This window comes from Xenopus laevis, chromosome 6L, assembly GCF_017654675.1.
Source record: "Xenopus laevis strain J_2021 chromosome 6L, Xenopus_laevis_v10.1, whole genome shotgun sequence".
Lineage (NCBI taxonomy): Eukaryota > Metazoa > Chordata > Amphibia > Anura > Pipidae > Xenopus > Xenopus laevis.
The window spans coordinates 154,452,173-154,478,935 of NC_054381.1; the positions used below are offsets into that span (position 1 = coordinate 154,452,173).

Consider the following 26,763-nt stretch of genomic DNA (forward strand, 5'->3'; position numbering starts at 1 on the left):
TAACCCCCCTATAAGATATATTGGATCATTCACCTGACACCCAACTCCTGAATGAAGACAGAATGAAGAGAAACAGATGCTGAGAGAGGGATAGTGAATATAAACTTGATTATTTCATAAACAACGTAGAATATTTAAATGATTGTATTTAGAAAGTTTCTTATTTTAATAAGATGAATCATATATTACATTATAATTTTCACAATAGTTATAAATAGTATATAATATAATAGCACTATAATAGCACAATTGAGTATTGGCCTATATTGTTACATAGCAGATAACAGATATAAGTTGTGTGGACTTTATTGGTGCGAAGTCATAGACAAAAATATATACTGAGGCCAAATGCAAATGATCAAAAAATGCTAGTGAAAAGCCATGCTCTCCAGAACAGTCTAGTCTCGGAGTGGATTCTCGGCCTGCATTTCTCTGCAGGTTGAGTTCCAACTTGTTTGGCACTAGCCTAAAAGGCAGGATCCCTGGGTACTGGCAATATATGTATGGGCTTGGAAAGAACACAAAAGTATCAAATAACTTTATTAATTAGGACAATGCACAATTAGGAAGCAGGTCCTCATAGGTTTAGGGTACAAAAAAGGGGTTGTTCACCTTTAAACTTACTTTTAGTATGATATATATTGTAACATTTTGAGACAATTTGCAATTGGATTTCCTTTTCTATTATTTGTGGTTTTTGAGATATTTATCTTGTTATTCAGCAGCTCTCCAGATTGCTATTTCTGCAGTCTGGTTGTCCAAATTCCCCTAGCAACCATGCTTAGATTTGAATAATAGACTAGAATATGAATAGGAGAGGCCTGAAAAGAAATATAAGTAATAAAAAGTAGCAATAACAATAAATATGGAGCTTTACAGAGCATTTGCTTTTAGATGGGGTCAATGACCCCCATTTGAAAGCTGGAAATAATCAGAAGAAAAAGGCAAATCATTTAAAAACCATAAAAATAAATAAATAATGAAGCCCAATTAAAAAATTGGCCATTCTATAACATACTGAAAGTTAACTGAAAGGTGAACCACCCCTTTGTGGTGCTAGGTATAAACAGGTAAAATAGGCCATAAGGGGTAGATGACCTGAAAATTAAGTTTAGTAGGTAGACATCAATATTAATGGGCCAGTGAAAGTCATGATGAGACGGTTAAGGGCTCATCTGCCTAAAATCATTTACATATTTGTTTTGCAGCACTTGGGCTTTATGAATTTTATTTCATTTATGAACTACATTGTGTGGTTGGTAGAGCTTAAAGTGGTTGGTCACCTTCTTAACGTTATTTTCATTTCACTTGTTGTTGGATAGTACACCTATCTACTTATTTTTTTTAATTTGTGACTATTTTCCTTCTATTGAAGTTTAAGGGTAAGGGCACACAAGGAGATTTAGTCACCCAGCGACCAATCGCCTTTTCTTCTGGACGAATATCCCCCGGTAGAGTCCTGCAGTGGGTCGGGTACCCGCGGGTTAACCGCAAAAACCTGCGGTACCCTGCGGGTTGCGTTTATAAGTTCCAGGTGCGGGTATACCCGCGGGTTTGCGGGTTGCGGGTCTTCTCAATATCGATATTCACTCCTTTCTTCTGGTCACGTCTACTTCCGATGACGTCACTTCCGGTTTACAATGACAGCACTTCCTGTTTTACTCCTTTTTTCCCTGATCACGTCTACTTCCGATGATGTCACTTCCGGTTTACAGTGACAGCACTTCCTGATTCTTGATGGTCAGCGGGTCGTGGGTCAGGGTTGCGGATAAGGTGCTTGCGGGTAGGGTCGGGTAGCGGGTCCAAGCGGGTAAGAATGGGGGTTGCGGGTCCGGGTTGCGGACTGCAGGTTACGGGTCGGGTTGGGGTCCCAAAAAATGGACCCGCGCAGGACTCTATCCCCCGGATCTGCCTTCCCGTCAGCTACAATGAAAAATTGCCCTCATTTTCCGAAGTCACCCGAAGTTTCCTCGTAAGGCAACTTCGGGGCGACTTCGGAAAACGATGAGCCGTGAGTGCCATCCCGCTGGTGATTTTTCATTATTGCCGGCGGGAAGGCAAGGGAAAGCAGTTTGGGAAGATTGTTGCCCAGAAGTAGAGGCAATTAGTCGCCGGCGACTAAATCTCCCCGAGTTTCCCCGTGTGCCCTTACCCTAAAGTTACATTTTCACATTCTCTGTAAGTCACAGACTCTGTAAACCGATACATTTAGTTGATACATTTCTTATCTTTGTCCCTGCTGAGCGGAATACCTGGGTTTCATTACAGGCAGCTGTTAGACTTGATACAATAGTTGCTAATATTCCACAGATGCAGCTGAGAAATGTATCAACTAATGTAACAAATAGTAACAGATCAGAGTGCCTGGATTATTGAGATGCCAGACTCAAACACTAGAAAGGGGAACGTTAAAATTTAAACTTCAAAAATTGAAAATATTCTAGTGAACTATCTGAGAACACCTGAAATGAAATAACATAGTTACATAGTTAGTTACATAGTTAAATTGGGTTGAAAAAAGACAAAGTCCATCAAGTTCAACCCCTCCAAATGAAAACCCAGCATCCATACACACACCCCTCCCTACTTTTAATTAAAATTCTATATACCCATACCTATATTAACTATAGAGTTTAGTATCACAATAGCCTTTAATATTATGTCTGTCCAAAAAATCATCCAAGCCATTCTTATAGTCATTAACTGAATCAGCATCACAACATCACCCGGCAGTGCATTCCCCAACCTCACTGTCCTGACTGTGAAGAACCCTCTACGTTGCTTCAAATGAAAGTTCTTTTCTTCTAGTCTAAAGGGGTGGCCTCTGGTACGGTGATCCACTTTATGGGTAAAAAGGTCCCCTGCCATTTGTCTATAATGTCCTCTAATGTACTTGTAAAGTGTAATCATGTCCCCAAATCATGTTTGGTAACATGAAGGTTAATATCCCCATACCTTCTCAATTACCAAATCAGCCACGTAGTAATATACAGTTAATAATAGTTAATACAAGTAAGGCTAAAACTGAACCCAAACAGTTTACTTGTTTTTGGTTGAACAAAAAAAAAACAAGCAGACAACCTTTTCACTTCATGCTGGAAATCAGAATAAGAGGCGTGTTTAAGACTCAAATACAATTAAAAAACAAATTATAAAGACCATTTGATAAGTGGCTTAGAGTAGGTCCATCTATAACATACTAAAAGTGAATACAGAGGTGAGCATACCGTTTAAATTCTGTTGTACTTGGATTTCAAAGACAAAAGAGCTTATTTGCAAAGTGAAAAAAAGAAGTGCGTAAAGAGACTTTTTTTGCACCCCAGACACAGGTTTTTTGCCTGTCGCTGCTCTCGCGGGAATTTTTATTGTATGTCACATATATATGGCAGTTACAACGCTTTTTGCACACACATGTTCTTAATTGATGCACATTAGTGAGTGTATTTTAAGTCAATAGCACGTGATCCGCATTTAACTCTGAGGAAGTGCCGGTTCTGTATTCACGAAACGCGTTAGTTCTACTACTCACCCACTGCCAATGTCACGAAGTGTTGTTTAATAAAAGGCGTTTAACTAATAGAGTAGCGACTCCGTGGATGCCTTTGTCTGGGCCGAATTGCGGGTTATTCTGAGAGCTCTTTAAAGGGGAACTACCGTGAAAATGAAAATATAATATTAGCTTCAGCATACTGACATATTTAACTTTCTAAATAAAATTAATTAAAAAGTCTGTACTGTTTCTGAAATAATCGTATATTCACTATTCCTCTCTCAGCATCTGTTTCTCTTCATTCTCTCTTCATGCAGCAGTTGGGTGTCAGATATTCATTGACAGATCCAATATATCTTATGGGGGGGGGTCCTTTCCTAGCAGATGAATTAGAGCTCAAATAACTGATTTGGGGCTTTCTTTCCTACCAGACATATACTTTTTATTAGGGATGCACCGAATCCACTTTTTTGGATTCGGCCGAACCCCCGAATCCTTCGTGAAAGATTCGGCCGAATACCGAACCGAATACAAACCCTAATTTGCATATGCAAATTAGGGGTGGGAATGGGAAAACATTTTTTACTTCCTTGTTTTCTGACAAAAAGTCATGCAATTTCCCTCCCGCCCCTAATTTGCAGATGCAAATTCGGATTCGGTTCGGCTGGGCTGAAAAAGGCCGAATCCCGAACCGAATCCCGAACCGAATCCTGGATTCGGTGCATCCCTACTTTTTATCTATAAGCATCCTTTGGGATTATTTTTCAAAAGTTATACCAGATGTATTAGATCTCACTCAAATAACTGATTCCAGTACAAACAAAATCTAACAAGATAACTGCCTCTTGCACAAAACCTGCATGTAGAGAGACATAATGTCTGGTGATTTTAATAGCGTGAGCTCTAATACATCTTCTAGGCAAAAGGAGTCTATAAGATATATTGGATCTAACTGTCAATGATTATCTGACACCCAACTGCTGAATGAAGTGAAACAGATGCTGAGAGAGTAATAGTGAACATAAACTTGATTATTTCAGAAACAGTACAGAATTTGTAATTGATTGTATTTAGAAAGTTTCTTATTTCAGTATGATGAAGCTAATATTACATTTTCATTTTAGCGATAGTTCCCCTTTAAATATGAATAAAGAGCGACCTGGATTTAAATTACTTGCGTCCCCATGCCAGTCTCCATATACAGACCACCCCCACCCCTGTATACATGAGCGGGTGCACCTTACTTGCATGCATGCGTTCCTCTCGATAGATACCTCCGATCATATATGCTTAATCCTTAGTCCTGGGGCACTGGAGAATACCAGAGATTAATGAACTCCAGAGGAAAAAGTCCAAAATGCTGCTGGGCAGCATGTCGCCCCTAAAATGGTGCTGCCCTAGGCCCGGTCCTTGTGGCCTTTCAACAAATCTGGGCCTGAATCAAGATCAAACTACTGAGAAGCCAAACTGCTGGGAATAAGGCATGCCTGTTTGTTCTTGCTGTTAGACTGGTGCTGAGTTCACTACAACTTGTAGGTGGTTATTTACTAAACTCTGAATGCCAAAAACATGAAAAAATTGTGTTTTTTGGGTTTTTTTAGTATAAAATCTGAATTTCTAGTGGGAAAAAAAACACATTTTTTCAGGATTGAGTCCAAAAAGTCCAAAAATCCGGCATGCAGAGGTTGCATATAAGTCAGTGGTAGAAGTCCTGTAAATAACTTCATCTACATTGGGTTTCGTGCAATAATCTGTAAATTTCGAGTTTTCAGGTGGAAAATCCAAAAAATTCATACGATTAGTTTTTTCACAATTTTTTATTTTTTTTCCCCTGCAAACAAAATTTTAAGGAAAGTGTATTAATAAATATGGAGAAAAACCCGTGCGTATTTGGTCGCAGAAAATATTGAGATAAATTCGGACTTTGATCAATGAGCCTCCGCGTCTGTGCCTGTAGTGTTTCCATTTCTTGGGGCATGATGTAAACAGAAATATCATTTTGCCTAATGAACCAAATTATAATGTTAAGCCATTTTCAGCACGTTTTCCATTATACACTGGTGACAGTATTTCACTGGTTTGTACTGGAAACTGTATACAGTGGAACCTCAATTTTACATTCCCTGATTTTAAGTTTCCCCTCAATTTACATTGTTGTTTGGTCCCACCTATATATTATGCATAACACATGCATGATATATTTTTTCTGGTCCCCTGAAAACCGTAAATGGGGTTCTACTGTACGTCTGTCTTTTCTGTTCTCTGTCTCGATAGTTCTGACTTTTGAAACAATGTAGCAGAACGCGGTTGATTAACAGGCCTTGTAAGAAGCCTGCATGACTGATTTCTGCTACGTTGTATGAATAGTCTGAAGAAATTCAGCTTTCAATTGCCAACATTTACCAATAATTAAAGGGCACCAATCATTTACTAAGTAAATACACGATGTGAAAGTTCAAGAAATCGTATTTCTGAAACCATTAGAATTGTTTGTATAATGTAAATCATCAGCTCACTATTCCTTCTGCAAGATCTCCCCTATCTCCCCTGCAGTTCTAGCTGAGGCAGCCATCTTGGATTTCACTGGCTCCTCCTACCTATATCTTCCCAGCCAATTGCAGCTCTGAATTCTCGCACATGCTCAGCTGAAATTCCTTGGTTGCTTAGCAACCCTTCTAAGCTATTTTCAAATCAGCCAAACCTGTGTGTTAGCTGCTGTACAGTAGTGCTGCCCCCTGCTGGAAGTTACTGTGTGCCCTTCATTTGCATAATAACATCACCAGCAGGGGACAAGTAGGGTTGCCATCTTGCCAGTATTTTACCAGCCTGGCCAGTAAAAGCGATGGTTGATCCCAATGTTATTAATAGGTAAAAAAGATAAATATATAGAAAGGCTGGTATTTTTTTTTTTTTTTGGCAACCCTAGGGACAAGATAGGGAAATCTCGTGATACTTCTAGTGGAGGAGTTTACTAAAACAAGGCATTCTGGGTAGAATAGTCAAGATAATGCTACAATCTGAGCATGCTCCTGAAATTTGCATGTTATAGTCTCAGTATGGCCTCCCTCAGTAAAAGAACCCATTTGACAAAGTAAGGTATTTTTTAAAACCTGCAGTTTTTGTCAAAAGGTATAGGATCCCTTATCTGGAAACCCGATATCCAAAAAGCTCCGAATTACAGAATGGCCATCTCCCATAGACTCCATTTTATCCAAATAATCCAAATTTTTAAAAATGATTTCCTTTTTTTCTGTAATAATAAAACAGTAGCTTGTACTTGATCCCAACTAAGATATAATTAATCCTTATTGGAGGCAAAACCAGCCTATTGGGTTTTATTTAAGGTTTAAATGAATTTCTAGTAGACTTAAGGCATGAAGACCCAAATTACAGAAAGATCCGTTATCCGGAAAACCCCAGGTCCCGAGCATTCTGGATAACAGGTCCCATACCTGTATATGTAGTTTGAGAACGTGTTTAGCTTGTACTGGTCAGATTGTTAATATGCGTTTGGCTGTCATACAGTAAATGCCCTTTAAAGTAAAAAGCAATATTGCCTAATGAAAGGAGTTACAATTCCTTTCATTAGGCAACATTTTATTTTTGGGTTTACATAACTTTTACCTTTTGCCTTTGTCTATTAGAAGATACAAACTGGTGATTTGTTGAGTTCTTTGCTGGCAATACAAACTAACATTTACTCCTCTCACTTAATCTGTTCATCCGTTTTGTGCCATTTTGTTTGCTCAGATTTGGTAAAAGGATTATTTATGCTCCAGTTCTCCCTAACTATGTCTTGTCTCACACCCATATTTACATGGGGATTTACATGTGGGATTTCGGTGCTTTCTAGTTAATATACAGTGGTTTTTCTCTGTTCTTAAAGGGATCCTGTCATCAGAAAACATGTTTTTTTTCAAAATACATCAGTTAATAGTGCTACTCCAGCAGAATTCTGCACTGAAATCCATTCCTCAAAAGAGCAAACAGATTTTTTTTAATTCAATTTTGAAATCTGACATGGGGCTAGACATATTGTCAGTTTCCCAACTGCCCCTGGTCATGTGACTTGTGTCTGCACTTTAGGAAAGAAATGCTTTTTGGCAGGCTGCTGTTTTTCCTTCTCAATGTAACTGAATGTGTCTCAGTGGGACATGGGTTTTTTACTATTGAGTGTTGTTCTTAGATCTACCAGGCAGCTGTTATCTTGTGTTAGGGAGCTGTTATCTGGTTACCTTCCCATTGTTCTTTTGTTTGGCTGCTGGGGGGGAAAGGGAGGTGGGTGATATCACTCCAACTTGCAGTACAGCAGTAAAGAGTGATTGAAGTTTATCAGAGCACAAGTCACATGACTTGGGGCAGCTGGAAAATTGACAATATGTCTAGCCCCATGTCAGATTTCAAAACTGAATATAAACAAATCTGTTTGCTCTTTTGAGAAATGGATTTCAGTGCAGAATTCTGCTGGAGCAGCACTATTAACTGATTCATTTTGAAAAAAAATGTTTTTTCCCATGACAGTATCCCTTTAAGGATAAAATTGAGGCTTTATGATTTGTCAATTGTAGCTTTTATTGTGTTGAATGCTGTTGATCATTTGCATAATATTCTATACCAGGCTTAGGTGGCCTAACACTTGCATTTCTCACACTTGTCTTTGTGTTACTAGGTTATAGTATATTAGGATTCTGATATATTATAGTGGGGTTATATAATATTAGACGTTTTTGTCAAACTTTACACTATTTGAGCTCAGGAAGCGACAGCCCTACCAGTGGAACATATTATAATGACTGTGTAGGTGTTGAGATGTTTTTGTGGTTACAGCATCATTATGTATCATATTAACAGGGCTTTATTAAATGAAAGCACATTTTTTATGAAGTTTCCATTACATTTTCTTTTTCACTATAGGGTTTTTGGGGATAGCGCTATATCCAACAATTCAGTACAAATATATTTATTGTTTTATTTATATAGTGAAGCCCTATCTAAAAGCTTGTACAGGTTTGGGACCTGTTATCCAGAATGCTCGGGACCTGGGCGTTTCCGTAATTTGGATCTTCGTACCTTAAGGAGGTTATTTACTAAACCTCTAATTTATCTGGTGGGCTTTTTGAGGCAAAAACTCAAATTTTTCATGAAAAAAAAAACAAACAAAATTTTCGTGATTTATTATACCCCGATGCTGCTAAAAGCCAAAATCCACCATCTCAGACCTGTCAAGGGCCTGTATAAGTCAATGGGAAAGGCATCTATCTCAATTTGAAGTGTTAATGGTCTACGCTAGGTTTACTGGAAATCAGTTTTATTTTGGGCAAAAACTCAAAAAAATCTAGAGAGCCTGGAAAAAACCTCGAAAAATTTGTATGATTCGAGTTTTCGCTCGATTTTATTGACTTTTTCCGCGATCCGATTAATTTGGGTTATTTTAATAATAAATGAGGTCAAATCGAGCATGGGCTCCCATTGATTCTTAAATGTCGGCCATATGTCGATGGGCTGGGCTTAAAAAACCGTTGGATCGAGGACTGCCTTGATTTGTTGATGCAGTCCTCGATTCGACCGCCTGTTATGATCCGATCGCTGGGCCCTAGAGCTCCGTATGTATGGACATGTTTTCTCCAGCTCACCAGTTTTTAGATGCTGAAGATTTACAGTTACAAGTTTTTTTTAGCTTTGAAGTTCTAATTCGAGTTTGTGAGTTTTACCGCAAAAAAAATCGTATTGTGGAAAAAACCCATATTTGAATGTTGATAAATTAGCCCTCTGATTTTAATTACTTTAAAACACTCATGTGTGGATGTCACTGCTCTTTAAAGGCAGCCATGTTTTGTGGTATTTCACCTTCTGGTCTGTGCTCTATGCAGGTACCCCTCAAAGATAGAGAAAATCGACTACGAAGAGGAAAAGCTGCTGATCCATTTTGAGCGTTGGAGCAGTCGATACGACGAGTGGATCCACTGGGACAGCAGCCGACTCCGCCCCCTCGAGAGGCCGTCATTGAGGAAGGAGGGGCTCAGAGATGACGAAGAAAATTTTGTAAGGGCATTTTTCTGTTTTTCTGTTACTGAACTTCATATAAATGTTGTTTATTATTTATTCTTCTACAATTCAGATGGAGTTTAAAGGAAAATTATACCACCAAAATGAATACTTAAGCAACAGATTTATAGAGTTTATATCAAATTAAGTGGCATATTAAAGAATCTAATCAAAGTGGAATATATATTTAAGTAAATATTGCCGTTTTACATATCTTGCCTTGAGCCACCATTTAGTGATGGTCTGTGTGCTGCCTCGGAGATCACCTGACCAGAAATACTGCAGCTCTAACTGTAACAGGAAGAGATCACCTGACCAGAAATACTGCAGCTCTAACTGTAACAGGAAGAGATCACCTGACCAGAAATACTGCAGCTCTAACTGTAACAGGAAGAAGTGTGGAAACAAAAGACACAACTCTGTCTGTTAATTGGCTCATGTGATCTAACATTTATGGTTTGTTTGTGTGCTCCGTGAATCATATGATCCCAGGGGGTAGCCCTTATTTTTTAAAATGGCAATTTTCTATCTATGATTACCCAATGGCACATACTACTAAAAAAGTATATTATTATGAAAATGATTTATTTACATGAAGCAGGATTTACATATGAGCTGTTTTATGCAATATCTTTTTATAGAGACCTACATTGTTTGGGGGGTATAGTTTTCCTTTAAAGGGGTGGTTCACCTTTAAGTAAACCCAGACTAGTATCACTAGTATTGCAGAATGTGTTGTATGTCCTTTATAAATACCTCTCAATAAATAATAGCTAAAATATACTTAACATTGACCATCTCATCTCTTTAAAGGAGACCTAAACCCTAAAGTTAAAAAACTATCCCCCAACCCTACAAAGACCTCCCCCCAGCCCAAGTGTTACCCCGGGGAAATGCTCCTAACTCTTTACCTACCCCTCGGTGCAGATTCAGGCATTGGAGTTCACGGCAGCCATCTTCAGCCGCTTCGGTAATCTTCGGAATGGGGCGATGCTTCGGCAATTCACGTGAGTTTTGGCACATGTGCAGTTGTCGCAAAACAGAAAATTGCTCCAACTGCGCATGTGCCACCACGCCGTTCACTTCCCGAAGCTTTCTGAAGATAAGAAGATGGCTCCCGTGAACTCCGATGTCTGAATCTGCGTCGAGGGGAAAGTAAAATGTTAGGGGCATTTGCCCGGGGTAACGTTGGTGGGAAGAGGGGGGGGCTATTTAGTTTAGGGGGGTAGGGTTTTTTTTTTTAACTTTAGGGTTGAATTCTCCTTTAAATGCATTTAAAAATGTAAAGAAACCAAACCAGATTATTTGCTGATGATCTTTGCACAGGATTTTAAAGAAGGGGAAGAGGTGTTGGCGCGATGGACTGACTGCAGATATTACCCAGCCAAGATTGAAACTATAAACAAGGAAGGTATGTGTATCTGCTAGTTCATATATTTATTTTTGTAAACCACACCCCATTCTGGCTTGAAGTTATGGGACTATAACATAGTAGAAAGCCTATGGGAGGTAATATCATTGTTAAAATCTATATATCGCTATAATTTCTCTACAGAGCTTATCTGTTATCTGCCGTGTGAACCTGCCCCTTTTTTCATTTGAATGGCTGCCCCCATGGCTACACAGCAGCTTGTTTATATAAACTATAGTAGTACTTATCTGTTATCTACTGTGTAGCCTGTGCTTGAATGGCTACCCCCATGGCTACACAGCAGCTTGTTTATATAAACTATAGTAGTACTTATCTGTTATCTACTGTGTATCCTGTGCTTGAATGGCTACACAGCAGCTTGTTTATATAAACTATAGTAGTACTTATCTGTTATCTACTGTGTATCCTGTGCTTGAATGGCTGCCCCCATGGCTACACAGCAGCTTGTTTATATAAACTATAGTAGTACTTATATGTTATCTACTGTGTATCCTGTGCTTGAATGGCTGCCCCCATGGCTACACCGCAGCTTATTTAAATAAACTATAGTAGTCTTTTCTGAAACCAACAACATTTATTTACCAGTGCAGGGCAACAGTACATTATAAATGAATTACTTATAACTTTGGTGTTACTGTTCCTTTAAACTGACTAAGGATTGTGTAGAGAATTGCAGCAGCTATTGTGTGGTATCCTGAGATTTTTTACAAGGAGTTGTATCACAACCTAAGCATGGAAATATGTGTTTTCTTCTATAGGAACTTACACCGTGCAGTTTTATGATGGGGTCATTAGATGTCTGAAGAAAATGCACATTAAATCCATGCCAGAAGATGCAAAAGGACAGGTAATGGTTAAGACCCCATCTTTCAGCCATTTATTTGTTAGAGCTTAGTAATGAATAACAAGACTTGACAGTTGCCCTTCTTGCTTTTATTTAAGGATTGGATCGCACTTGTCAAAGCAGCTGCAGTGGTGGCAGCAAAGAATAAATCCGGGAACAAGCCCAGGACCAGCATCAACAGCAATAAAGACAAAGAGGAGAAGAAGTGGAGCAAAGGGCTCTCCAAGAAGGAAGAGGCAGTTCTGAGCAAAACGTTTGGCATCTTCCAGAAAGAGGAGGAGGAGCCCACATCGAGCAGGAACCTGGGTACTCCCCTTACTTCCTCTACAGGTCTCAAATGTGGGAAAAAACACCCCTCTTTTTCCACATAAACTCATTCAGTTGGGCTTTTGTTAAAAAGGTCCATAAACAGTATCTGAACTACCGAATATATACTGTATATATATACAAGTCATTCAACTCTTCACTCACCGTATTCCATGTTCAAGTAATGGATTGTGGGATTTGAAATCCCTGAACTTCCCAGAGAATCTGTACAGCGAACATCAGCAGAGGGACTTGAAGTTCCACAATCCATCACGTTTCATATGGAAAAAGGGGCAGATTTACGAAAGTGTGACATAAGAGTAAAATTCCGTCACTCTCAATTCATTCCTATGGGATGTCTAGAGGTGTATTTATCAGTGGGTAAAATTTCGAGTTCACTGTTATAAATATACCTCTCAAAGGCAACCAAATGCAGGCGATGCTCAACTATAACTCACAGCTTGTTGTAGTGTCGGGTGCAAGCTGCTGGTCCCCCTGCCAGAGACCCATGTATAACTCCCAAGAAACACACTGCAGCACTCTGAATCCTGAGCCTGAAAGGGCAATGGCCTGAAACGTTGCCTAGTTTATTGGCATAATAAACCACTTTCACAGGATTCGGAATGCTGCGGCGTGTTTCTGGGAGTTATTCCTCTCAAAGGGATGGTTTTTTTTTTTTTCAAGACTCACCAGTTTATAGTGCTGCTCCAGTAGAATTTTGCACTAAAATCCATTTTTTAAAAGAGCAGATAGATGTTTTTATATTTCACTTTGAAAGTTGGCATGTGGCTAGACATATTGTCAGGTTCCCAAGAGCCCTCAAGCCATGTGACTTGTGCGTTTATAAACTTCAGTCACTCTTTACTGCTACACTGCAAGTTGGAGTGATATCACCCCCCTTCCTTCCACCCTGAGCAGCCCATCATCAGCAGCCTTTCAACAGAACAATGGGCAGCTCCCTGACACCTCAGGATTTGTTTGCATTGCTAAAAACCCTGCTTTTTGGGTGCTATTCTCATGTCTACTTTTAGCAATGCAAACACAACCTGTGTCAATGCAATGGGAAGAGGAGAAACAATAACTGTCTCAAAGCAGTTCCATCCTGAAGTGCTGGCTCCTTCTCAAAGCTCAGGATCAGACACAATGCACTGAGATCCTCCCCACCAATATTACAGCTAAAAAAATACATTTGTTGGTTCAAGAAAACATTTTAAATAGTAGCATGAATTATTTGCAATGTAAACAGTGTAATTTAGAATTAAAAAGTAAACCATAAAGGTCGGGGCACACGCTCAGATTTGGGGAGATTAGTCGCCCGACGACAAATCTCCTCTTCTTTGGGACAACTAATCTCCCCGAACAGCCTCCCGCCGGCTAGAATATAAATCACGTTTGGGGAAATTTGAAGAGGAGATTTGTCGTCGGGCCACTAATCTCCCCGAATCTGACCCTTAAAAGCATGACAGAATCCCTTAAAAATCTTATAGGAATGAATAGAGTGCAGTGGTATTTTACTGTGTCGAGCTCTAACATCACATTGTATTAAATCTGCTCCTAACTGAGGGATGGATGAATGTTTTTTTTTTTTATTGAAATTAAAGAAAGTCTTTATTCGACGTAAGGCCAACTGTATGAGCTCTTGTAAAAAAAGAACATATTTTTTTTTTAATTTGATTGAAGAAGTTTACCTATAAAGCAAGTTATGCTGTTCAAATTAGGGATGCACTGAATCCAGGATTCGGTTCGGGATTCGGCCAAGATTTGGCCTTTTTCAGCAGGAGTCGGAATCGACTGAATCCTTCTGAACCGAATCCTAATTTCTATGCAAATTAGGGGCGGGAAATTGCGTGATTTTTTTGTTACAAAACAAGAAATTAAAAACGTTTTCCCCTTCCCTCCCCTAATTTGCATATGCAAATTTGGTTCGGTATTCAGACAAATCTTTTGTGAAGGATTCCACTGAATCCACTATTTTGGATTCACACGAACCGCAAAATCCTTTGCGAAAGATTTGCCCAAATAACAAACCGAATCCTAATTTGCATATGCAAATTCGGGGTGGGAAGGGGTAAACTTTTTTTACTTCCTTGTTTTGTGACAAAAAGTCACGTGATTTCCTTCCCCGCCCCTAATTTGCACATGCAAATTTGAATTCGGCTCGGCCGGGCAGAAGGATACAGCTGAATCCGAATCCTGCTATAAAAGGCTGAATGCATCCCTATTTATAATACAGGTATGGGACCTGTTATCCAGAATGCTCGGCACCTGGGGTTTTCCACATAAGGGATCTTTCCATAATTTGGATCTTCATACCTTAAATCTACTAGAAAATCATGTAAACATTAAATAAACCCAATAGGCTGGTTTTGCCTCCAATAAGGATTAATTATATCTTAGTTGGGATCAAGTACAAGTTACTGTTTTATTATTACACAGAAAAAGGAAATCATTTTAAAAAATTTGAATTATTTCATTATAATGTTTTTTTTTGTCTATATTTTGTGCTACTTCGGCAGTGGCATATTTCTCGGACTACTTGCACCAGGCTAGGAGTATATATATATATATATATATATATATATATATATATATATATATATATATATATATATATATATTATATATATATATATATATATATATATAATATATATATATATATATGGGGCAAATTTACTTAAGGTCGAATAAGGTTAATTAACCCTCGATCTACGACTGTCGAAGTTAAATTCTTCGAATATCGAAGTCGAAGGATTTAGCGCTATTCTATCGATTTTTCGTTCAATCGAGCGAACGATTAAATCCTTCAAATCGTTGGATTCGAAGGATTTTAATCCATTGATCGAACGATTTTTCTTCGACCAAAAAATGCTTAGGAAGCCTATAGGCTAACATTGACTTCGGTTTTAGGTGGCAAACTAGGGGGTCGAAGTTTTTTCTTAAAGAGACAGTACCTCGACTATCGAATGGTCGAATAGTCGAACGATTTTTAGTTCGATTCGAAGACAATGGTCGAAGTAGCCAAAAAAACCATTCGCAATTCGAAGTTTTTTTTATTCATTCCTTCACTCGAGCTAAGTAAATGGGCCCCTAAAGTGTTTAAAACTATACATGCATACTAATAAGTCCACTAGGGCTCCAAAATTAAAATTTTGTTTTGTTTTTTTTCCCCCTGCAATTAGATGTTGCTTTGCCAGAGACTTCAAGGATGAGTATTGAGCCACAAGAGAATGAGCTTTTGCTGAAAAGAAAACTGAGTCAGACAAGTTCGTTTCAAGCAAAGAGAGCTCGTCTGAACAAAATTACAGGTACTTGCTTACGTTACAATATCTGGGAGGTTCAGTCAAACCCTGGGCAGAAAAAGTGTTGCCATACTGCTTCTTAGTAGAGTGTTCTTCTACTTTTCTGTAACTTCTACAACGTTGGCTTAATCAGATGATATTGGGCTTGGAAGTGGGGCAAAAACTTTATAGACTGAGGATACATGGAACCTGTGTCCCACCCAGAATCCCAACACGACAGTTGCAAAATTGGATTGGACATGTCCAACCCAGACAGTCCCATCTAAAGAGGTGGCTAACTGGCTGTGGCGAGGCATTTCCTGATTTACTGTATGCGTGGGGAGTTGAGTTACAGGGCCATTGGATAAAACCACTGATGCAGAACTTGAATTTTGCAATCTTCTTTTTTTCAAAACGCATCAGCTAATAGTGCTGCTCCAGTAGAATTCTGGACTGAAATCCGTTTCTCAAAAGAGCAAACAGGGTTTTTTTAAATTCAATTTTGAAATCTGACATTAGTGATGTGCGGGCCAGCCCGATACCCGCGGGTCGGACGGGTTGGGACCGACCTCGCACTCCTCTTCACGGGTGGCGGGCGGGTTGAGCTCTTCTCCTGCACTCAACGCACCGTCACCTTGTGCTGCTGTCTTCTTGTTTTATGGACGCGCCTGCCCCACCCCTTTTGTGATGTCATTGGCGGGTTGGTGCGTGTCTAAAAAAGGAAGTCGGTGGGGGGAGGCGGGTGTGGGTATGGAAAACCCCGACCCGCAGATCACTACTAAACATATTGTCAGTTTCCCAGCTGCCCCAATCATGTGACTTGTGCTCTGATAAAGTTCAGTCACTCTTTACTGCTGTACTGCAAGTTAGAGTGATATCACCCCCCCCCCCACCAGCAGCCAAACAACAGAACAATGGGAAGGTAACCAGATAGCAGCTCCCTAACACAAAATAACAGCTGCCTGGTAGATCTAAGAACAACACTCAATAGTAAAATCCAGGTCCCACTGAGACACATTCAGTTACATTGAGTAGGAGAAATAACAGCCTGCCAGAAAGCAGTTCCATCCTAAAGTGCTGGCTCTTTCTAAAAGCACATGACCAGGCAAAATGGCTGCATACACACTAATATTACAACAACAAAAAATAACCCTTGCTGGTTTAGGAATGAAATTTTATATTATAGAGTGAATTATTTGCAGTGTAAACAATGTAATTTAGAAATAAAAATTACATCATAAAAATCATGACAGAATAATATTGTTGATCGTGTGGGATGTCCCTGTGTACCCCGTGTCTTCCACTGTCTAATATTGAGCTCAGTCCACCAGGTGGCGCTCTCATGCAGACTGAGCTTTTACCATTATATTATAATACAGAAGAGAGTGTCATTCTTAGCATTCTTGTTCCTTTCTTCTCACTGAAGGATTATTGGCATCTAAAGCCGTTGGTTTGGACGAAGCAGAGAAGAAGGATCGCGTCTCAGAAAAGACATCAAGGCCGGAGGAGGTATGAATTGGGACCCACTACAGGGCCTTTAAGTTACTGAAACTATTCTCAAGCCGCTATAATCATTGCCTGTTTCTGGATCAGTGCTTTGAGCTGTGAAATCCATATGCTGATTTTTCTTTTTCTAAGCCAGCCTCTATGTTGTCCCACATTTATCATTTGTTCTTTTCAGGCAGACCAGATCAAATGTCCACCATGAATTGCAATCAGGGTGCTAATAGTTCTATTCCTGTAGTGGAACTTCTATTATATTTATATATATATATATATATATATATATATATATATATATATATATATATATATATATATATATATATATATATATATATATATATATATATATATAAAAATTGGGGCCCCAAAAAAAAATGTTTTACAAAAAGATTGGTGGCAGGGGCCTATAGAATATTAAAATAATACATTGGTGGCCAGGGGATTAAAAAAACCACAAACTGGTGTTCAGTAGAATTGAACTCATGGCTTCAGTACTTCAACTTCGCCTCCTTTCGTGACTTCGGGTCTTTGCTCCGCTTCAGGACTTCGGCTTCGGCCGTTTTCGTGACTTCGGGTCTTTTCGGCGCATCGGCTTCGGCTTTTCGGCACTTCCGCATTCGGCAATGCAGAGGGGGGACGTACGGCTCGGGCGCTCGTAAGGGGGCCCGGATCTTCAAAAAATGCAGCGCTGTCGGGCCCCCCTTCATGCCCGGGCCCGGTACGCTTGTCCCCCCTGTCCCCCCCCTGATGGCGGCCCTGGTAATAGGTGACTGTAGTGCAGAACATGAGGAAATCAAACAAATTCACAATAAACATTGGCACATTTTGGAACAGGATGACGACCTCAAAAAGGTGAAAGACCAACAGTCACCTTCAGGCGCAATAGAAATCTGAAGGATAGACTAACTCGGAGCCATTACTGCAGTGATCTCCAACCAGTAGCTCGTGAGTAAAATGTTGCTCCCCAACCCCTTGGATGTTGCTCCCAGTGGCCTCAAAGCAGGGGCTTATTTTTGAATTCCAGGCTTGGAGGCAAGTTTTAGTTGTATAAAAACCAGGTGTACTGCCAAACAGAGCGTCAATGTAGGTTGACAATCCACATAGGGGCTACAAAATTGCCAATCACAGCCCTTATTTGGCACCCCAAGAACATTTTTCATGCTTGTGTTGCTCCCCAACTCCTTTTACTTCTGAATGTTGCTCACAGGTTCAAACGTTTGGGAATCCCGGCATTACAGTAATGCACCAAAATCCACTTGGCTTTCTAATAGGATAAAAGGCTACAAATGTGCAATTTGCAAGGCATGCCCCTGCATAAATAAAACAATCACTGTAGAAGGTAGATCAGATATCAAAGAATATGTAATAAAACATGACATAAATTGTAAAACAGCAGGGGTTATATATGTAATCAAATGTGAGTGCCAATGTGTATGTAATGCAAATATAACTTGTCTTATTTTCTCTTATTCAGGAGATTTCTCCCAAACCACAGAAACAAAATGAAGGTGCCATTAGCCACCCTTGCGGCACACTGAAGCCCGCTCTGCTCCCGACAGCTTTATCTGCAGGGAAGTCTCGCAGCAGGAAAAACAAACGGGATCCCGGAGATGCCTCGGGGTGTAAACAGATTCCCATGTCCCCTATTGCTCCAGACTTAACGCAAGGCGAGGACCCGACCATTCTCCCCAAATTCTCTTTTTCTTCTTTTCAGAGATGCGTGCAGTGAGCTTGGATTCAGTGCAATTCATGGGTTGGGGGTTAAAGCCTGATTCCCCTGGGAATGGCATTCAGGAGTAGTGTTATAGTTATGCACAATTTATGTAATCCTATTGCTTTGTTTCCTATTTATAGGTTTCTGTTAAAATGGACAAGGAGGAATTAGGATACATATTTGCCTATGCCCATATATTAGTAGAAATTGCATAGATAATGCTGGGCAAGAACAGCTATGGGACCTGTTATCTAGAATGTTCAAGACCTATTTTTTATAGATAATGGATCTTTCCATAATTTGGATCTTCATACCTCAAGTCTACTAGAAAATCATATAAACATGAAATAAACCCAATAGGCTGGTTTTGCTTCCAATAAGGATTAATTATATCTTAGTTGGGATCAAGTACAAGCGACTGTTTTATTATTACAGAGAAAAGGGAAATCATTTTTAAAAATTTGGATTATGTAGATAAAATGGAGTCTATGGGAGACAGATATTCCGTAATTCTGCGCTTTCTGGATAACGGGATTTCAGATCCCATACCTGTATATCCATTCCACCCTGGCTGTATATTTACTGGTATGGGATCCATTATACGGAAACCCATTATCCAGAAAGCTCTGAATTATGGGATGCGTATCTTCCATAAACTCCATTTTCATCAAATACCCTTTCCATAATTCAGAGCTTTCTGGATAATGGGTTTCTGGAGAACTGATCCCATACCTGTATTTACTAATCTGCCAAATGACTCGAGTCATTTTGCCGGGTCATGTGCTTTCAGAAAGAGCCGGCACTTTAGGATGGAACTGCTTTCTGGCAGGCTGTTGTTTCTCCTACTCAATGTAACTGAATGTGTCTCAGTGGGACCTGGATTTTACTATTGAGTGTTGTTCTTAGATCTACCAGGCAGCTGTTATCTTGTGTTAGGGAGCTGTTATCTGGTTACCTTCCCATTGTTCTGTTGTTAGGCTGCTGGGGGCGGAAGGGAGGGGGTGATATCACTCCAACTTGCAGTAAAGAGTGACTGAAGTTTATCAGAGCACAAGTCACATGACTGGGGGCAGCTGGGAAACTGACAATATGTCTAGCCCCATGTCAGATTTCAAAATTAAATATAAAAAAATCTATTTGCTCTTTTGAAAAATGGATTTCAGTGCAGAATTCTGCTGGAGCAGCACTATTAACTGATGTGTTTTGAAAAAAAAAACAACATTTTTTCCCATGCCAGTATCCCTTTAAAGGTGAACCGCCCCTTTAATTTGAGTTTTCCCAGCTATCTGTGCCTATAACTGCTGTGTGAATGCTGTTCTGTGCCTGACATTTGGGACAATGTAGCAGAAGCCGAGGAACAATGTTTCCCTTGATACAAAAAGGAAGATCAGTTTACTGCGAGACACCAATGAGATGTTGTAATGGACGTGATGGGGAAGTTGCTTAGAATGATCTTTCCTAATGGGCAGCTTTACAGCAGACACTCGTTATGTTGATAATGAATAGAAGTCTCTCTTATTAATTAGGGACGTCACAGCCTGCAGCTCTGGGCAAGGCTTCAGGGCGCAAGAATCGAAGGAGGCCTCAGAGATCAGCCCTTCCATCGTCTGGAGATTTCCCCAGCCCTCCATTCAGCAATCGGAAAGGACTGCAGAGCGGCCCTCACACCCAGCAAAGACTTTCAGTAGCGACTGGTAATTGTTCTCTAATTAACCCCTGGCTGGGTGGATAGTACCTAAATAGATACTTCTGAGAATATTCTAGTTAAAGAGCTGGTTCTTTTATAACTTTTATTATGTTATTCAATGGCTCAACTTTTCAATTGGTCTTCATTTTTTATTTATCGTTTTTAAATCATTTTCCTTCTTCTGACTTTTTCCAGCTTTCAAATGGGGGTCACTGACCCCATCTAAAAAAACAAATAGTCTGTAAGGCTACAAATGTATTGTTATTGCTACTTTTTATTACTCCTCTTTCTATTCAGGCCTCTCCTATTCATATTCCAGTCTTTTATTCAAATCAGTGCATGGTTGCTAGGGGAATTTGGATCCTAGCAACCAGATAACTGACATTACAAACTGGAGAGCTGCTGAATAAAAAGCTAAATAACTCAAAAGCCACAAATAATAAAAAATGAAACCCAAGAGCAAATTGTCTCAGAATATCACTCTCTACATTATGCTAAAAGTTATTTTAACTTTTAAAGGGGCAGTTCTCCCTTTCAATTAACTTATAGTATGCTGTAGCTGGAGAGCTTACAAAAAGCATTGGAAGAGAGTCACACAAACACCATATTTCTTGCAGGTGGGGAGCTTACCCCTTTTATTTTTCACCACCCGTGCATCAACGTTTCGGGGGGTTCACCCTCCCTTCATCAGGACGAGCAGTTCTCCCTATCAATTAACTTATAGAATGCTATAGCTGGAGAGCTTGCCAGTCATTATTTTTTTGGTGGCTTGTGAATGATTTTGCTTTTTGTTCAGCTGCCCTCCACTTTAGAATTCGGCATCTGTTCGGTTGCTAGGGACCAAATTGCCTTAGCAACCCTGCCCTTGGATGCTTAAGAGAAGGCCTGAATAGAAAGATAAGCATTAAAAGCAGAAATATCAACGACACCGTAGCCTCACAGAGCAGTCGTTTTTGAAAGAAGCAGAAGGGGAAGACAGATAATTAAAAAAAAAAATCTATTATAAAAGACCAATTGAAAAGCTGCTAAGAATAGGACATTCTATAACTAAAACTTAATTTAAAGGAGAACATGTCCTTTTTTTCACCAAGGAGCCCAGGCTGTTGCCCCATTGTAGTGACTGATATGCTGTATATGTACTAAAGCATCATCTTGTTTTGTTCAGTCCCCGCCGATGCCCCAGAGAAGCCGGAGCCTCTGGATCTAAGTCACAGCACGGAGCCCACGGCAGCGCCTGTACCTCCTGAATCCTCCATCCGCGTGAACTGCCCCAGTAAAGAAAAGGAAAATATACAACGGAAATCCAGTTCTTCCAAAGCAGTAGCAGACAGTTCAGCCTCGGCCTCATCCGGTAAAATGCCTCTCTCTCTACTTGTATAGCTTGTTTAAAGGGAAACTTCATTTAATATGTTGCATAGGAGATTTTTTTTCAGCAGCTCTCCAGTTGGCATTTCCAGCAAATCATTAAAAAGCCTATAAAATAAATAAATAATGAAAAAGTTGCTTAGAATTAAGTCATTCTATAACTTACTAAAAGTTCAGTTAAAGGTGAACCACCCTTTTTAGAGAAACCTTGTGGGGAAACTGGGAGACAGCCTAGTAACTTCACTCGTGAATAGCAGGGCTACCCCTTGTTCTCCAGATGTATTCTTAGTAGGGATGCGCCAGGATCCAATTCGGGCAGGATTCGGCCAAATCCTTCTGCTCGGCCGAACCGGGCGGGGAGGGAAATCAAGGAAGGTAAAAATGTTTTCCCCTTCCCACCCCTATGGAATTCAGTTTGGTATTTGGCCTAATCTTTCGCAAAGGATTCGGGGGTTTTGCCGAATCTGAAATAGTACATTTGGTGCATCCCTAATGCTTTGCACAGGTAGGGGACCTGTTATCCAGAATGCTCGGGACCTGGGGTTTTCTGGATAACAGATCTTTCCGTAATTTGGATCTCCATACCTTAAGTCTACCAGAAAATCATGTAAACATTAAATAAACCCAATAGGCTGGTTTTGCTTCCAATAATGGATTAATTATATCTTAGTTGGGATCAAGTACAAGATACTGTTTTATTATTACACAGAAAAAGGGAATTATTTTTAAAGGGATACTGTCATGGGAAAAAAAAATTTTTTTCAAAATAAATCAGTTAATAGTGCTGCTCCAGCAGAATTCTGCACTGAAATCCATTTCTCAAAAGAGCAAACAGATTTTTTTATATTCAATTTTGAAATCTGACATGGGGCTAGACATTTTGTCAATTTCCCAGCTGCCCCTGGTCATGTGACTTGTGCCTGCACTTTAGGAGAGAAATGCTTTCTGGCAGGCTGCTGTTTTTCCTTCTCAATGTAACTGAATGTGTCTCAGTGGGACCTGGATTTTACTATTGAGTGCTGTTCTTAGATCTACCAGGCAGCTGTTATCTTGTGTTAGGGAGCTGCTATCTGGTTACCTTCCCATTGTTCTGTTGTTTGGCTGCTGGGGGGGGGGAAAGGGAGGGGGTGATATCACTCCAACTTGCAGTACAGCAGTAAAGAGTGATTGAAGTTTATCAGAGTACAAGTCACATGACTTGGGGCAGCTGGGAAATTGACAATATGTCTAGCCCCATGTCAGATTTCAAAATTGAATATAAAAAAAATCTGTTTGCTCTTTTGAGAAATGGATTTCAGTGCAGAATTCTGCTGGAACAGCACAATTAACTGATTCATTTTGAAAAAAAATGTTTTTTCCCATGACAGGATCCCTTTAAGTATTTAGATTAAGTGGAGTTTATGGGAGATGGCCTTTCTGTAATTCAGAGCTTTCTGGATAAGGGGTTTTCAGATAATGGATCCCATACCTCTACCTCCCAGAGCACTCAATGCTATACCCAGAAGAGGCTCTTATATCTGAAACATTCTGCAATCCGTTTGTCTTTTTCAGCTTCATCCCCTCAAGTTCATGCCTTAAAATCGGCCGTGCCAAACAGTGTTAAACCTGCGAAGGGGACTAAAAAGAAGAAATCTTGTGTGTCAGAAGGAACAGAAAACCCCCCGTCTGCCGGGGCATCAGACAAAGTCTCTAATAATGTACAGGAAAAAGTCATAAAGAAAGTGAATGAGAAGGACAAGCGTTCAGAAGTTGGTAAACTGCCCTCCATATTGTTTTCCCCTACGTCGCATCCCACGAGGAACATGTAGACTGTCAGCTTCTCATATAGCTGCTTCTCTTTCCACACTGGAACACTCTCTCTCCCAAAATCAATACAGATATGGGACCTGTTATCCAGAATGCTTGGGACCTGGGGTTTTCTGGATACGGGATCTTTCTGTAATTTGGATCTTCATACCTTAAGTCTACTAGAAAATCATGTAAACATTAAATAAACCCAATAGGCTGGTTTTGCCTCCAATAAGGATTAATTATATCTTAGTTGGGATCAAGTACAAGTTACTGTTTTATTATTACAGAGAAAAAGGAAATTGTTTTGAAAAATTTAGATTATTTGGATAAAAATGCTGTCTATAATTAATCCATATTGGAAGCACAACCAACCAATTGGGTTTATATGATTTTCTAATAGACTTAAGGTATGAAGATCCAATTTATGGAAATATCCGTTATCCAGAAAACCCTAGGTCCCAAACTTTCTGGATAACAGGTCCCATACCTGTAATACAATTGATGACGGGTGCAGGTCACACCATGTTCATCTGCATATTCAGCAAACTGATAATAGACTGAACCACCAAAAAGAAATCTTCTGCCCGGGTCAGAACTCAATGAAGGCTTTTAAGAAGATTTCCTTTTGGTGGTACAGTCTAGTATCAGTTTAGTGAGTTCAAAGTTACAGCCTAATGTCACTGACATCTTTGCTAGGTACTTAAAGGGGTGGATCACCTTAAAATTAACTTTTTTTATGTAAGAGCAACTTTTCAATTGGTCTTCATTATTTATTTTCTATAGTTTTTTAGTTATTTGCCTTCTTTTTCTGATTATTTCTATCTTTAAAATAAGGGTCACTGACCCCATCTTAAAAGAAACGCTCTGTAAAGCTACAGAACAATGGGAAGGTAACAAGATAGCAGCTCCCTAACACAAGATAACAGCTGCCTGGTAGATCTAAGAACAACACTCAATAGTAAAAACCCATGTCCCACTGAGACACATTCAGTTACATTAAGTAGGAGAAACAGCAGCCTGCCAGAAAGTATTTCCATCCTTAAGTGCAGGCACAAGTCACATGACTGGGGCAGCTGGGAAACTGAGAATATGTCTAGCCCCATGTCAGATTTCAAAATTGAATATAAAGAAATCGGTTAGCTCTTTTGAGAAATGGATTTCAGTGCAGAATTCTGCTGGAGCAGCACTATTAACTGATGCGTTTTGGAAAAAACATGTTTTTCCATGACAGTATCCCCTTAAATAAGTCTCATCCCCAGTGGAGCTTACAATCTAAGGTCCCTATATCATTTACGCACACAGTGGGGTCTGTTTTATTAGGATCCAATACCTCCCAACATTTGACAATTGGAAAAGGGACAAAAAGTTCTGCAGAGCATAGCGTGGCAAAATGTCTTGACCACGCCTGTTTTGTGGCCACACCCCCTTAATACCATGGGCGTTTTACAACATTTAGCAGGTTATGGAAAGTCTGGACACATTTCTGGGGGTTTTAGTTTTGGGCTCTCTGCCAAAAAGCCGCTTATTTAAAGGGGAACTATCGCGAAAATGAAAATTTTATATAAGCATCATCATACTGAAATAATACTTTTTTAAAAAAATATAATCAATTAAATATTCTGCATTGTTTCTGAAATAATCAAGTTTATCTTCACTATTCCTCTCTCAGCATCTGTTTCTCTTCATTCTCTCTTCATGCAGCAGTTGGGTGTCAGATATTCATTGACAGTTAGACCCAATATATCTTATAGGGGGGTTCCTTTTGCCTAGAAGATGTATTAGAACTCACTCTATTAAACTCACCAGACATCAGGTCTCTCTACATGCAGGATTTGTGCAAAAGACTGTTATTTTGTTTGTACTGGAATCAGTTATTTGAGTGAGCTCTAATTCATCTGCTAGGAAAGGAAGCCCCCCCTATAAGATATATTGGATCTAACTGTCAATGAATATCTGACACCCAACTGCTGCATGAAGACAGAATGAAGAGAAACAGATGCTGAGAGAGGAATAGTGAAGATAAACTTGATTATTTCAGAAACAATACACAATTTTAAATTGATTGTATTTAGAAAGTTTCTTATTTCCGTATGAGAAGCTTATATTAATGTTTCATTTTTCCTATATTTCCATTTTAAATGCAGGACACTGCTGTATAGCCCATGATTAAGTGCCCTGGTGGGTACGAAACTCGTAAGGCGGATGGAGATGAAAGTATACGTTTTTAACTTTGTAAAATAAAGATATATTTTTTGACTTAAAACTTTTCCAGTCCTATGGATCCGTTTGAGTGCCGGGCAGCCCTGTTCTTTCTTCGATTTTTTCCTATAGTTCCCCTTTAATCAAAGAGATATTCCAATAAGAAACTGGGACTGTGGGCTGAGCTGTCAAAATTGGGACCTTCCCGCAGTTGGGAGGTATGGGATCCAATGAAGCTGCCTGTATGTATTATGAGTATGGGAGGAAACCCATGGGGTGAACGTACAAACTCCATGCAGATTGTTCTCTGGCTGGAATCGAACTGAGGACCCCAACTCTGCAAGGAAACATTACTAACCACTGCACCATGCTGCCCAGTTATAAATCACAGATTCCATGAGAAGCTGCCAGTCTGATTTATATATATATCTATATCTCTATATCTCTATATATATCTATATATATCTATCTATCTATATATATATATATATATATATATATATATATATATATATATATATATATATATATATATATATATATATATACACACACTTCTTCCTTTCTCTGAGAGCAGTTCTAGTGTGTGAGTATCACGTGTGTATAGAGGGAGCAGATCCTGTAACTGCTGGGTGGCCCAGTGGGGCTGCAGTCATTATATATACATGGATATTCCCCAATTTTGGTGTAAAGGATACAGACTTGTGGCTTGAGAGAAACTAGTGATGAGGAAGTTGAACAGTCACTGCAAATTCCTTATTGTCTTTTCTATTAACAGGGGTCGTAAAAGAAAAGAAAGTCAAAATTGAGGAGAAACCTCCATCAGTCGGTATGTCCATGTTTTGTTTGATTCTGTGTAGGTGCTAAAGCAGCTCTGCAGTTGGTAATTTCAGCAATCTGGTTGCTAGGGTCCAAATTCCCCTAGCAACCATGCGTTGATTTGAATAAGAGACTGGAATATGAAAGGGGAGGCCTGAATAGAAAGATGAGTAATAAAAAGTAGCAATAACAATACATTTGTAGCCTTGCAGAGCTTTTGTTTTTTTAGATGGGGTCGGTGACCCCCATTTGAAAGCTGGAAAGAGTCAGAAGAAGGCAAAATA

The 26,763-nt window shown here is 39.5% G+C and overlaps 1 protein-coding gene across 3 annotated transcripts in view; it reads left to right on the top strand.

Annotated features, from left to right (window-relative positions):
• phf20l1.L (PHD finger protein 20 like 1 L homeolog) overlaps positions 1–26,763 on the top strand; it is a 45,119-nt gene that overhangs the window by 2,340 nt on the left and 16,016 nt on the right. Inside the window, exons 3-13 of one of the 3 annotated variants that reach the window (XM_018268268.2) lie at positions 9,361–9,532; positions 10,862–10,946; positions 11,726–11,814; positions 11,910–12,141; positions 15,300–15,425; positions 16,825–16,907; positions 18,379–18,571; positions 20,145–20,312; positions 21,471–21,656; positions 23,222–23,422; positions 26,439–26,489. In XM_018268268.2, coding sequence (XP_018123757.1) covers positions 9,361–9,532; positions 10,862–10,946; positions 11,726–11,814; positions 11,910–12,141; positions 15,300–15,425; positions 16,825–16,907; positions 18,379–18,571; positions 20,145–20,312; positions 21,471–21,656; positions 23,222–23,422; positions 26,439–26,489 — 1,586 coding nt within the window. The remainder of the gene's footprint in view (positions 1–9,360; positions 9,533–10,861; positions 10,947–11,725; positions 11,815–11,909; positions 12,142–15,299; positions 15,426–16,824; positions 16,908–18,378; positions 18,572–20,144; positions 20,313–21,470; positions 21,657–23,221; positions 23,423–26,438; positions 26,490–26,763) is intronic. The other 2 variants (XM_018268269.2, XM_018268270.2) reach the window with 2 other exon arrangements.